General features: G+C 41.1%; 1 protein-coding gene and 1 long non-coding RNA gene across 2 annotated transcripts in view; both read left to right on the forward strand.

Moving 5' to 3' along the window:
* LOC149130873 (uncharacterized) overlaps positions 1-14,960 on the forward strand; it is a 65,504-nt gene extending 50,544 nt beyond the window's left edge. Inside the window, exons 9-10 of the mRNA XM_089343240.1 lie at positions 2,774-2,924; positions 5,869-14,960. Of these exons, the coding sequence (XP_089199366.1) occupies positions 2,774-2,924; positions 5,869-7,400 (1,683 nt within the window). The 3' untranslated portion in view covers positions 7,401-14,960. The remainder of the gene's footprint in view (positions 1-2,773; positions 2,925-5,868) is intronic.
* LOC149130870 (uncharacterized) overlaps positions 1-15,198 on the forward strand; it is a 506,474-nt gene that overhangs the window by 447,298 nt on the left and 43,978 nt on the right. The gene's annotated exons all lie outside the window — the stretch shown is intronic.

The following is a 15,198-nucleotide window of genomic DNA, read 5'->3' on the forward strand; positions in this document are numbered from 1 at the left end:
GGGCTACTAACCTCAAGATTCCGAGTTCAATTCCAGGCAGTGATCTGAATAATAATAATAATGATAACATCAAAAAATACCTTAGGAATGCAAACCCAAGTTCAAAATTTCCCCCAAGACACCTGATGAAGGCTGGAGGGTATATCAGCTGAAACGTTGTGTTAACAACAAACAAGATGAGGACAGATATCCATCAAATGATTATATATATATAGAGAGAGAGAGAATATGAGGGGTTCATTGATGATTTAAACCAATGGGTATGCTGTGTATGTGCTATAATTGGTCATCCGTTAAGTTCTAAGTTCACAGCTGAATACTCAGTCTATGGAGATGTTGACCCATCACCTGGGATATCCTAGAAACAGCTGTAAGACAGGAATTAATTCTACTTCTCCATTTTTGATTCACTTTACCCTAATTAAATATCCTAAATGACCTGAAATACTCATCCTGCCTTTGTTTTTGTCTCCCTTTAAAATATATATATGTAGATAGTAATATGTAAAGGTAAGATCCAAGGTGTAGGAAGTTAGTAAGTTTCAAGCAGTCCATAGAAGGTATAAAAAAAAAAACGACTTTCAAGAACAATGGTGGTTTATTGACGTAGAAGGTTGTAAATTTTTCCAATATCAAGGTTCCATAAGCTGAATAAAAGCATTTTCAATCAAACCTCCTGCAACAATGTAACCTTCATTTGACTAAGGTATCCTCAGCCTGATGAGTAGCTAGTGGAGTACCCCTTGTTTGGGTAATGACAACTTCTGAGGTTCTGCTAGCTAGGAAACATATGTAGCCTGGATTTTACCTACTCCATTCTCTAAATTTGAAAATCATTGTCGTTTGACGTCCGCTTTCCATGCTGGCATGGGTTGGACGGTTTGACTGAGGTCTGGCAAGCTGGGAGGCTGCACCAAGCTCCAATCTGATTTGGTAAGGTTTCTACAGCTGGATGCCCTTCCTAACGTTAACCACTCTGGGAGTGTAGCAGGTGCTCTTTACGTGCCACCAGCACAGGGGCCAGTCAGGAGGCACTGGCATCAACCACATTTGAATGGTGCTATTTATGTGTTACCAGCACAGGAGCCAGTCAGGTAGGATTGGCATTGGCCACGACTGGCAGCACTGGCATCGATATTATATATATATATATATATATATATATATATATATATATATATATGGGAGAATATACAAATAACAACAGACGAGGACAGGTGGTGTAAATAACAAAAGTATTTATTAGTATGACGCTCGGGAATACGGAAAGTCTTTGACGTTTCGAGCTACGCTCTTCAACAGAAAGAATACGGAGACAAGGAGAAAAACACGGAGAAAAAAAATTGAATAGTGTTCAGTCAACGGTCAATCATAATAATGGCCGATCATAACAATGGCTGACCGGAAGTTAGAAATTCTTATTTCAGGAGAGCTAAGAAAGGGGGAGATAACAAACGGTGATCGGGAACGAGGGGCTGTGTGTGGGAGGTAGAATGCTGGTGATCTTGACGTATGTAGTGTGAAAATGGGGAAGGGAGAAAGGGAGAAAGTAGTTGGTCAGTTGTGGTGTGATGCTAGGGTATTGGTGTGGTGTGATGTGAGGGGGTTGGGAGGTGGGGAAGGCATGGGTGGAGTGTGGGTTAGGGTGGGGTAGAGGTAGGGGTCTGTGGGTAGGGGTGGGTGGTGGGTGTAAGGAATTGGATGGGGTGGAGTGGGAAGGTAGAGTAGGAGTGTGTTGGGGTGTGGTGGGATGAGCTTATGAGGGGGTGTTGACAAGGAGGGAGAAGGGGAAGGTGGATGTAAGAGAGGGGGAAGATGGGTATGGGAGGGGAGAGGAGAGAGGGTGGGTATAAGAGAGGGAAGGTGGATTGAGAGAGGGGGAAGGTGGGTATGGGGGGAGAAAGAGGGGAAGGTGGGTATGGGGGGGAGAAAAAGAGGAAGAGAGCCTGGTGTTGCCATCTGGTTTCACCAGTCCTCAGTCAAATTGTCCAACCCATGCTAGCATGGAAAGCGGACGTTAAACGATGATTAAACGATATATACAATGTAGTTGATAAAAGAAATGAAAGATGGATTTAGTATGAATATTTATTCAGCATGATGTAGATAAATCCATCTTGTGTTTCTTTTATTAACTGTAAACTCAACAAACACTATGGGTTTCCTGACGTAGATCCAATGAAAACTATGATCATTACTGTGGATGACATCAGGTAGCCCAAACGGTGAATATGCTTTGACATACCAATAGATATATACCCAAAGTCCAAGTAGTTACATAAATAAACAAATATATATATATATATATATATATATTTAAGAATTTAAGGATTGGAGAAAACGCATGTTATAATTGCATACTTTATTCCTACATATGTTTCAAAGGATTACAACCATGCTTTCCCTGATGAGAAGGTTACAATTTTAATATCAAAGATCCCTATGGATCACACAGGTTGTAATCCTTTGAAACATATGTAGGAATAAAGTATGCAATTATAACATGCGTTTTCTCCAATCCTTAAATTCTTAAATATACTCAAATACCCAAAATTTCAAGGAGTTCCTGCCTTAAAACAGGAACTAAACCACAGTTATTTTGTGTTCTTTGCTACATTGGTTTCTATTAACCCATTTATTCTATCAGAAGAATTTTTATTCATTAAGATAGAAGAAATACACATAATTATATATATATATATATATATATATATATATATATATATATATATATATATATAATGTATTAATAATGTGTTGTTTTAATTACTAGCAAGCAGCATCCGGTTCCAGTGAAGATTCTCCAAGACTAACAGCGGAACAAATACTTAATTCGTTATGTATACAACAACCAGTGCTAGAAACAAACCAGAGCCCCACGCTACCAGAAAGTTCCATCACTAATTCAACACAAAATTTTCCGGGTTCGTTTCAAAGTTAATCCATTTTAATTTTTACTTAAATCTGTGGATTATTGTTGTTGTTGTTGTTGTTGTTGTTTAGGATTAGGGCAAGTGTGACTGAACAGATTGGTGATGTAAGGTCCTAATGTATTTAGGATTAAATAGGTGTGGCTGCACAGTAAGAAGTTTGCTTCCCAACCACATGGTTCTGGGTTCAGTCCTACAGCATAGCACCTTGGGCAAGTGTCTTCTATTTTAGCCTTGGGCCTTGAGTGGATTTGGTAGAGAAACTGAAACCAACCTGTTGTGTGTGTGTGTGTGTATTTATCCTCCACCACCACTTGACAACCAGTGTTGGGATGCTTACAGCTCCTGCAACTTAGCGGATCAGTAAAAGAGCCTGATAGAATAAGTACTAGGCTTACAAACAAAAGTGAGTACTGGGGTCGATTCATTTGACTAAACATTCTCCAAGGCAGTGCTCTGAAACAAGTAAAAGGTAACTGATATACAATAATTAAGCCAGTGACAAGGGAACAAGGAATTATATTACAAACTTCATTTCCTTTGTCACTTATTTAATTTCATATTACTCTGTACTTGCCTAACTCTTTAGTCTGAAGCATATGTTTATTGAGTTCTAACACTAAGTTATTAGTATCTGGCTCAGTGGAGCATCTTGCTCACAATCCTGTGATAGTGAGTTAGATTCTTGGATCGGACTGCGCATTGTGTTCTTGAGCAAGGCACTTTATTTCACATTGCCCCAGTTCATATTTCTTTATTGCCCACAAGGGGCTAAACATAGAGGGGACAAACAAGGACAGACAAAGGGATTAAGTCGATTATATTGACCCCAGTACGTAACTGGTACTTATTTAATCGACCCCGAAAGGATGAAAGGCAAAGTCGACCCCGGCAGAATTTGAACTCAGAATGTAACGGCAGATGAAATACTGCTAAGCATTTCACCTGGCCTGCTGACGTTTCTGCCAGCTCACCACTCGTTCACTCAGTTCTGCCAGCTCGCCACCAGTTCACTCACACGTTGCCCCAGCTCACTCAGCTGTAGAAATGAGTTGCAACATCACCGGTGCCAAGCTGTATCGGCCCCTTTGCCTTTCCCTTGGATAACATCAATAGCATAGAGAGGGGAGGCTGGGTGACTGCTGGTCTTCCATAAACAATCTTGCCCAGATTTGTCTCTCAGCGGGGAACTTTCTAGGTGCAATCCCATGGTTATTCCTGACTGAAGGGCATCTTTACCCTCACTTGGAAATATATAAAACAATCGTTATATGTTGCTTAATGTGGATGCCTTGTTAGAACAGCAAATTCTGTGTTAGCCTTGAGAGATCCTCTCATATAGGCTCTTGCTGCATAAAAGCACATACATAGATTATAGCAGACAAGAACTGTCTGTTGTGGGTGCTGGCTGGAACTCCTATATCTTCTGGACCTCATCTGTGGGAAGCATGTGAGAGTGCCTTTTTTACACAGTGCTTGAGAGGTTCTCTCCAGGCTAATAATGCAGTATTTGGCTTTCTAACAAGGCATCCATATTAAGTTGGATATAAAGATTTCTCTTTGATATTGATACAGGTTTTTTTCACTAATAATTAAAATATATGTAAAGGATCTTTTTTGGTCATGAATGACCAAGGGATTGCACCTAGAAAGTTACCCTCCAAGACACAAGTCCAGGCAATGTTTTTATGGAAAACCAGCAGTCACCCATGCGTACCAGCCTCTCTTCACCCCCTGATTCTATGATACACCCCCTGATTCTATGAGACAAACGTTTTGTTTTAATCATTTAGTATTCAGATCGGTCATATCTGGCCCAAATATTCTACTTGTTCATCATCATCATTAAACATCCGTTTTCCATGCTGGCATGGGTTGGATGGTTTGACCAGAGCTTGCATGCTGGAGAGCTGCACCATATTCCAGTCTGATTTGGCATGGTTTCTACAGCTGGATGCCCTTCCCTAATGCCGACAACTTTGCAGTGTGTGCTAGGTGTTTTTAATGTGAGACCGGTGTGCAAAAATCGATTGCCATGACCAGGATTTGAACCTGCATCACCACAGCCACAACATCGAATCCTAACCACTACACAATCAAAGCAGGCAAGCTGTCAAAATCTGGCCTCTTACACCTACCCTACAATGTCATTCTAAAAATAAACAATCATATCTTTGAAATATAAAAGCTATGAGATAATGCATGATTAATTCAAAGCAATGTGAATAAATAAGCTCTACATTTGACAGTAATCGTCATCATCATTTAACATCCGTTTTCAATGCTGGCATGGGTTGGACGGTTTGACAGAAGCTGAAGGGCTGTTCAGGCTCTGTCTGTCGTAGCATGGTTTATACAGCTGGATGCCCTTCCTAACGCCAACCACAGTGTGTGCTGGGTGCTTTTACACAATACTGGCACGAGTGCTTTTTATGTGGCACCAGCACCTACGAGGCAAGATTAGGGATGCTCACGTATAAAGGGTTGCAGGGAACAAGCCTTTATGCAAGGGCAAACCTGCTTTTACTTAACTTACCAAGTCTTTTCAAGCTTGGCAAACTGCCAGAAGTCTCGGTCCCCTATCATCCCCTTTGTGAGTCCCACTCTATACTAAAGGGTTAACGGGATCTAAATTAAAACCAATCAAAATTCATTTTCATTTGTTCCAAACTCCAGATTAATAATGACAATTATTTTACTATAAATTCTTCATTATTTAAAAATTCAGTTAAAACAAAAGCAGGGTTTTTCAACATTTAAACAGAAACATAGCAACAGGGGGTTAAATTATATTCTTAAAAATCTTCGGCACACTGTTTGGGAACCATTAATCTATCATTTCCCTTCATGGCTTATTTTTTATTTTATATTTTGTGTGTGTAGTGTTTATTTGTTTTTTATTGATTTTTTTTTTCTGTTTTTTTTTCTCATTCGTCAGGTCTAAGTGTTGAACTTGTCCAGCTGTCTCCTGACACATCAGAAGACAACGGTCAGCAGTCCCTCACGGTCCAGCCTTACATCATCACCAGTTCTGCAGTGCCTTTAATTAACAGCACTTCTCCTCATCTCCTTCAACAACAACAACAGCCTTCTCTCCGCGTCCCTCCTCCCACCACGCCTCCACCTCCTCCCACCACTGATACTTCTGCCATTTCTACTCCACCAACTGTGCTTGCTGCCCCCAACGCTATCCTACTCCCCAGTCAGGAACATCATCAGCATCATCAACCACAGCAACAACAGCAGCCACAGAACATAGCTATCCCATCAGCTTCTGCACCCTTGTCGATCTCCATAGCAACCGGGGCTCCGTTCCTCCCTCAGCCATCGTTGAACGCTGCTCCTTCGCCCCCAGTTGTGTCTGCAAACGCCCTCTCAGATCTTTCACCCATGGCACCCCCCGTGCCACCATCTACCTCCACCGTCTCTGCCACCACCGCCATCTCCGCTGCTGTTTCATCTTTGCCTTCACTGCCAGCCACCAACAACACAGATCCTACCCCTACTTTGTCCACTGTCACGCTGCCAGTTGTCCCCGCCCCTGCTGCAGCTGGCCATCAAGGTTTCCCCAACAACGGTCCTGCTAACCCAGTGGCAGACGGTGCCACTCCAGTCAGCAACAACATCGGTGTGGTCACTGCCCTCTTGCCTTCAGGCGGTGTGTTACCAACGGCAGGAGCGATCCCGGCAGCTCTCATACCGGGGCTCTCTCTGTCCCTCTCCAACTGCACGGTCAGCTTCATGAGAGAACTGAAGTCCAAACTGAACTCTGCCACTGTGGTGCCTGTTGTAATACCAACGCCTGCCGAACTCTCTCACGGCAACAACACGACTCTTTCGACGGCAAACGTCAGCAGTTGCAGCGACAGCAGCACCCTCTCTGCGGATGCTGCTGCTGTCGTTGGTGGTGGTAGCGCAGATACTTTTATCATCTGTAATGATACCAATGTACTGTCTTCTAATAGTAACTGCCAAGACAACTGTTCGAATTTAGACAGCGGCAGCAACATCAACATCTGTCCTGGGACTGTCTGTCATAACATTGACACCAACACCAGTCACTGTAACACCAAAGTTTGTCACAACAGCAGTGACACAAACACCAACGCCTGTCACAATGTCGTTAACACAAACACCAACAGCTGTCAACACAAGACTAACAATGTTACCAACACCAATAACTGTCCCACTTCTAGCAGCATCAACCTCAGTCGACCGGAATTGGTCCCCACTACCTCGCTTGTCAATGACACAGCCATGCCTCTAGTCAAGGCCACCGATGGAATGTTTGACGGCAGCTTGAATCCTCGTACCGTGTGCTGTATTCAGCCTTTCCACAGCGTCGGTACCACATGTTCCGACCCCCATAAAGGTGCTTTCATACACTGGATCCCTTCTTCCTCTCCAACAAGACCTGTCGTTGACGAGTCTTCAGCTATGCTGGCTGCTCCACACGTCACCTCAGTATAGCAATTGCAAACCACTTGTTGATGTCTACAAGCAATTAAAAGAAAGAAAAAACAAGTTAATAATAGATTAACAATTAATGCAATATATGAATTGAAAGTTAAAGAATCTATCGTAAGTTATCATCATCATCAACACTACCATCATCATCATAATTATTAGTATTATCATTATTATTAAGGTGAAGGTGGCAAAGCTGGCCAAATTGTTAGCATACCGCAGTTGACTTTATTTTGTTTTTTTATTGTTTTGGGGTCGATAAAATAATTACCAGTTGAATACTGGGATCGAAGTAATCAGCTTATCCCTACTCTGAAATTGCTGACCTTGCGCCAAAATTATTATTAAGGTTTTAGACTGGCAGAATTGTTAGTGTCAAAAACAAAATGCTTTGTGGTATTTCTTGTTTTTTTTTTTACATTTTGAGTTCAAATTGCACCAAAGTCCTCTTTGTTTTTCATCCTCTCAGGGTTAAGATAAAGTACCAGTTGAATACTAGCTTCAATGTAATCCTCTAAAATCCTCCCACAAAATTTCGGACCTTGTACCAATAGTAGAAAGGGTTATTATTATTAAGGTGACAAGCTGTCAGAATTTTTAACACATTGGGCAAACTACTTAGCAGTATTTTCGTCTGCTGCTATGTCCTGGGTTCAAATTCTGCCAAAGTCAACTTTGCCTTTCATCCTTTTGGGGCCAATGAAATAAGTATGAGTTAAGTACTGGGGTCAATGTAATTGACTGTCCTCCTCCCTCAAATTACAGGCCTTGTGCCTTTAGTAGAAAGGATTATTATTATTAGGATCGTTAGCACACCAGACGAAATGCTTAGCAATATTTTTGTCCATCTTCACATTCTGAGTTCAAATTGTACCAAAGTTGACTTGGTCCTTTATCATTCCTAGGGTTGGTTGACTTAAGCCCCAGTCTTTACATTCTTAGTTTAAACCCTAAAAGTCCCAATCAAATATTAGAGGCTGGATGGAATCAACTAGCCCTAACTCTAACTCTTCCCTCAAAGTTACTGGATTTTTTGTGCCTCAATCAGAAATCTTTATCCCTGTTGTCAGGGATGTGTGTGTGTGTGTGTGTATATATATATGAAAGTTATATATTCTACAAAGAAAAAATTCCTTGAAATATAAAACTGCAATAGCAAAGACAAAAAAAAAAATGAAGGGCTACCAAAGCAAACGTGCCCTCAAGACATTTTTGGACACCACTAAGATTACTAAACAGAGAAAGCTATGGTAGAAATATATTGATACACATTCAGATTCTACATACAAAATTCTTTGCAGTATTTTTACTGAGGTTTTAAGTTCTGGGTTCAAATTCTGCTGTGTTCAACTTGACCTTCTCCCTGAGATTAAAAGAATAAAGTTCTAGTCTAGTGCTGGAAACCAGTGTAATCAACTGCCCCTCTCCATTCCTTAAAAATTGTCTAATTAGTGGTTCTCAACGGGGTCCATAAGATCTTTGGGAGTCCATGGTAGCATTTTAGGGGTTAATGAAAAGATTTGCTTCAGATTCTGGAGGAGAACAGACACACACATATATGTATAGATATGTGATTCTGTCAGTTTCCGTCTACCAGATCCACTCACAAGGCTTTGGTCAGCCCAAGGTTATAGCAGAAGATACTTGCCAAAGGTGCCATGCAGTGGGACTGAACCCGGAATCATGTGGTTGGGAGCAAACTTCTTACTACACTGCCATGCCCATGCTATTTCTGAAGGTTTGTAATGGCAATTTCAGATGTATTTATTGCAAAATACAATTAGGTTTACACAGTTCATGTTTCCAGTCACTGAAGCATGTTCTCTCAGAAATTGCCATTGCAAACCTTCAGAATTGGCACGAGCATGGCAGTGTGGTAAGAAGTTTGCTTCCCAATCACATGGTTCTGGGTTCAGTCCCACTGCGTGACACCTTGGGCGAGTATCTTCTATTATAACCTTGAGCCTACCAAAGCCTTGTGAGTGGATTTGGTAGACGGAAACTGAAAGAAGCTCATGTATATATACATATGTGTGTGTGTCTGTGTTTGTTCTCCTCCAGAATCTGAAGCAAATCTTTTTCATTAACCCCTAAAATGCTACCATGAGTAGATTTGGTAGACGGAAACTGAAAGAAGCTCATGTATATATATTCATGTATGTATGTATGTGTGTGTGTGTGTTTGTATTCCTCCAGAACTTGAACACCAAATGTAAAGCTAGAAGAAATACTGCTAAGCATTTTGTCCCACATGCTAAGGGTTCCGCCAGCTCACTGCCTCAATAAGAATAATAGGGATAGGAGAGAGTGGTGATGACTGCTTCCATTCCTTCAGAATTGCTAGTCTTGCATCAAGGTAAGAGACAACTGTTATTGATACAGTAATAACAATAATAATGATGGACTCTCCCACTGTAGATGTGTAGTCGTCCAGCTTTTGCCAAACGACCTGCACAAATGGTTTTGTTTATAGGGATCAAATGCATGTGGTGTCCATTAGCTCAGTCCCTCCATCAGATCGTCTGTACAGGTGCAGTGTACCAGGTGTCAAAGTGAAGAACAGAACATCCCACCCAGTCTAGGAATTGAAACCATGATCTCACAATCGTGAGTACAACACCCTAACCACTAGGCCATGCACCTTAATAATAATAATAATAATAATAATAATAATAATAATAATAGTTGTCTGACTTTGATGCAAGGCAAGCAATCTTGAAGGCTGGAAGCAGTTTGTTGTCACTATCATCCCCAGTATTTAACTGGTACTTTATTTTTTTTTCAGCCCTGAGAGGATTAATGGCAAAGTGAACCTCTACAGGTTTTAAACTCAAAATATAAAGAGCTAAAGTATTGCAGGAATAATAATAATAATAATAATAATCCTCTTTAGGCATGAGACATGGAATTTTGCGGTCAGGTCAAGCCAATGGCATTGACCCCCAGTGTGCAACTGGTACTTATTTTAATTGACCTTGCAAGTATGAAAGGCAAATTTGATCTCAAGGCATGAGGTCTGCAATTTGGAGGGGACAGTGTTTGACTCTAGTGCTTGACTGGGACCCCGTTTTATTGATTCCAAATGGATGAGAAGCAAAGTTGGCGCCAACTGCATTTGAACTCAGAACATACAGCTAGCATATAACAATAATAATAATAATAATAATGATAATTTCTTTAACCCTTTCGCACTTGGATTATTCTGTCAGCTGTAATATTTATTTATTTGCGTTGTTTTGGTTTAATCCTGCATTGTCTTAGAGCTTCGAAATTTCAATAATGTGATTGTTTCTCTTTAGAATAACATTGTTGGGTAGGTGTGAGAGGCCAGATCTGGTTGGTTTGAACATAAAACCGGGAGAATATTTGGGGCTAATATGGCTGGTTTAACCGTTTAGTATTCAGATTACCCTGTCAAATGTAATCCTTATTCTCATTGTTTTGGATTAATCGTGCATTATCTCATAGCTTCAAGATTTTGATGATCTGATTGTATATTTTTAGAATGACATTGTAGGGTAGGTGTGAGAGGCCAAATCTGATCAGGTTCAACATAAAACAGGTAGAATATTTGAGCTCGATATGGCCGGTTTAAATGCTAAAGGGTTAAAGTAACAGAACTGTTGGAATCGGTAAACTACCTGGCTAGGTTAATTTCTAATTATTTGCTTTGTAGAATCGTTAGCATGCCAGGCAAATTGTATAGTGGCATTTCGTCCATCTTCACATTCTGAGTTCAAATTCCACCGAGGTCAACTTTGCCTTTCGGGGTGGGGGTGGAGGGTCGATGTAATCGACTTAACCCCTCCTCCGAAATTACTGGCCATGTGCCAAAATTTGAAACCATTATTATTAAGGCGGTGAGCTGACAGAATCATTAACATATTTGGCAGTATTTTGTCTGTCTCTACGTTCTGAGTTCAAATTCTGCCAAGGTCGACTTCACCTTTCATCCTTTCGGGGTTGATAAATTAAATACCAGTTGCATATTGGAGGTAGGGATCGATCTAATTGACTGGCTCCGCCTCCCCCAAAATTTAAGGCCTTGTGCCCATCACAGAAAGGATTATTAGGGTGGTAAGCTAACAGACTAGTAGTGCATCCAACAAAATGCTTTGTTGTATTTCTTCCAATTCTTAACAACTTTGCTTTTCATCCTTTTGGGGGTTGATGAAATAAGTACCAGTTATGTACTGGGATTGATGTAATTGACTGACTCCTCTCACTTTAGCTACTGGCCTTGTGCCATAATTTAAAACTTTTGTTGCTTGTTGGTACTAAAATTGTTAGAGCGTCAGACAAAATGCCTTGTGGTGTTTAGTTATAGCTCTTTGCATTCCTAGTTCAAATCCCACCAGAGTCAGCTTAGCCTTTCATCCCTCCAAGGGCAATTTATTCAACTACCCCATACCCACTCTCCTGCTCTCACGAATCGTGGCCTTATGCCTGTGTTGATCTTATATCAGCCATTACTTAGTAGAGCTGTAGAGCAAGACACTCCAGCCATGACCATCCTGTCTTTTCCTCCCACTAATAGTATATCCAATATGTTCCCTTTTTTTTTTAAGGTAGGAGGGTGTGATTTGAAATTTCGCTATTTCTTGCAGCTCAGGTGACCATTGGTCAGCTCATTAATCATCGGTGCTATTGTGGCAAGTAAGATGTAAACTCCAATGTCTTGCATGGGCAGGTGATGCATGCATAAACATCACCACATCACATTTCCTGTCTATGGCTTTGTACTGGCCATTGTTGATGTTGACAAGTGCAAAGGCTGTGTGAATATTGAACCTAACACTCCGGACATCCAAACTAGGTGAACTTCATACCTTCTCCACTAACATCTATCCTTTACAGTCTGTCCCCATTCTGGAGCAAGTTCCTCCATGCCACTTGCCCATTTTAAGCTTTGTGCCTTTTTTTTTTTCTTTAATAAATTCTTAATTTTTACAACTGTGGCCCTCATCTGGTTGTCTACAGCACCTTAATAAACTCTAAACGGATCTGTAACTGTACAATCTGTTTAATAATAACAATAATAATAATAATTTCACTTATTTGCCACCAGGGCGAAGAATGAGGGGGACAATACATAACAAAGTGTGGAGGTTTATAGATAATGAAATGATAAAATAAATGAATATAATAGGTGCAGGAGTGGCTGTGTGGTAAGTAGCTTGCTTACCAACCACAGGGTTCCGGGTTCAGTCCCACTGCGTGGCATCTTGGGCAAGTGTCTTCTACTATAGCCTCGGGCCGACCAAAGCCTTGTGAGTGGATTTGGTAGACGGAAACTGAAAGAAGCCCGTCGTATATATATATATATATATATATATATATATATGTGTGTGTGTTTGTGTGTCTGTGTTTGTACCCCCAACATCGCTTGACAACCGATGCTGTTGTTTATGTCCCCTGTAACTTAGCGGTTTGGCAAAAGAGACCGATAGAATAAGTACTAGGCTTACAAAGAATAAGTCCTGGGGTCGATTTGCTCGACTAAAGGCGGTGCTCCAGCATGGCCGCAGTCAAATGACTGAAACAAGTAAAAGAGTAAGAGAGTATAATAAAAAAAAGTGTAGACGATATACAATAAAAAGGAATGGAAATGTACCTAGTCTACAAATGCTAACCAAAAACAAGTGGGGTGGACGATAGGGGTGTAGTCCTTCTGATACAGGTGATCCTCTAGGGGTAATCAAGGAGCCCTACCTTCCAAGACCTCCCTGAACACCAAGGACAAGTGAATGGTCATAACGTGCTTGGAACAGCTTCAGACAGCTGTACAGTACAAGAAGTTTTTTTCTGGGAACGGTATGAATGCCGCAAGTTTCAGATTCATCTTTAATCCCTAGGATCTTATATTTATGCAATAAAGCTATGAATATTTCCAGCCAAAGTCAAGACATTGATAGCAGCTGACTGTGGTAGGATTGTTTGCTATCACAGTTCATTACCTGCCTACCCCGATAAAACAGGATACCCTGGAGTCATTGCTTGCTCAACCGACATGCCCCAGTATGATCAGTCAGTTCTGTTGAGCGCCACCTAGGTTTTCCATTTACTAATTTTTTTTTTTTGTTCTACTCTCGGCACAAGTCCTGAAATTTTGGGCGAGTGGTGGTGGTGGGAGGGGGCAATCGATTAGATCGACCCCAGTACACAACTGGTACTTAATTTATCGACCCTGAAAGGATGAAAGGCAAAGTCGACCTCGGCGGAATTTGAACTCAGAACGTAATGGCAGACGAAATACCCTAAACATTTCACCCGGCATGCTTACGATTCATCCAGCTCGCTGCCCCCTAACTAGCTGAATTTACTAGGCTCATTGTGCTTTGCCCCCTAAACCACCTCTTGCCAACATGCCCCCAGTTTGGTTAGCTAACTCTATTAGTCTCATTCTGCTCTGCACAGGTTTTCCTCTCACTATCTTGCCCCAATCTAACCGGCTGAAACCAGTTGGCATCAGTGTTACCACGTTGGACAAATTGCTTTGCAGCTTTTATTTTGACTTAGCATTCTGAGTTCAAATGGCACCAAGATCAACTTTGCCCTTCATCCCTTTAGGATCAATAAGATAAATATCAGTCAAGACGGGGGTCAATGTAATTGACTAGGCCCCTCTCCCAAAATTTCAGGCCTTGTGCTTATAGTAGAAAGAATGATTATTATTATTATTATTATTAAGGTGCTGAGCTGGCAGAATCGTTAGCACACTGGGCGAAATGCTTAGCGGCATTTCATCTGTCTTTACATTCCGAGTTCAAATTCTGCTGAGGTTGACTTTACCTTTCATCCTTATAGGGTCGATTAAATAAGTACCAGTTACACACTGGGGTTGATGTAATCGACTTAATCTTTTCCCCCAAATTCAAGGCCTTGTGCTTCCAGTAGAAAAGATTATTATGAGTTCTAATGCTGCCGAGGTTGACTTAGCCTTTCATCTTTTTGGGATCGATAAAACAAGTACCAGTTGAGTACTGGGGTTGAAGTAATTAACTATCCTCCCCCCATCAATTTCAGGCCTTGCCCATTTAGTAGAGAGGCTTATTATTATTAAGTTGGCAAGCTGGTAGAATTGTTAGTACGCCAGGCAACATGCTTAGTGGCATCTCATCCATTTTTACGTTCTGAATTTAAATTCTGTTGGGGTCGACATTGCCTTTCATACTTTTGGGGTCAATAGATTAAGTACCAGTGAAACACTGAGGTCAATAAATTAAGTACCAGTGAAACACTGGGGTCAATAAATTAAGTACCAGTGAAACACTGGGGTCAATAAATTAAGTACCAGTGAAACACTGGGGTCAATATAATCGACTGGTTCCCTCCCACCGAATTTCAGGCCTTGTGCCTTTAGTAGAAAGGACTACTATTAATATCATTAAGGCAGCGAGCTGGCAGAATCGTTAGCACACCGGGCGAACTGGGTGGCAGCATTTTGCCCAATCTTTATGTTCTGAGTTCAAATTCCACTAAGGTTGACTTTGCCTTTCATTCTTTCGGGGTCAATAAGTACTAGTTGCATATTGAGGGCAACGTAACTAGCCCCCCCCCCCCACCCAAAAAAAAATTTCAGGCATTGTCCATTTAGTAGAAAGGATTATTATTAAGGTGGTGAGCTGGCAGAATTGTTATCGTGACAGACAAGATGCTTAATGGCATTTTGTCCAATCTATGTTCTGAGTTCAAATTCCACCAAGGTTGATTTTGTTTTTTTATCCCTTCAGGGTCAATGAAATAAGGACCAGTTGAGTACCCCTTCCCCTAAAGTTACTGGCTTTCAAGGTGGTGTTCC

The sequence above is a fragment of the Octopus bimaculoides genome, chromosome 27 (genome assembly GCF_046866305.1).
Source record: "Octopus bimaculoides isolate indiv1 chromosome 27, ASM4686630v1, whole genome shotgun sequence".
NCBI classification, from domain to species: Eukaryota; Metazoa; Mollusca; class Cephalopoda; order Octopoda; family Octopodidae; genus Octopus; species Octopus bimaculoides.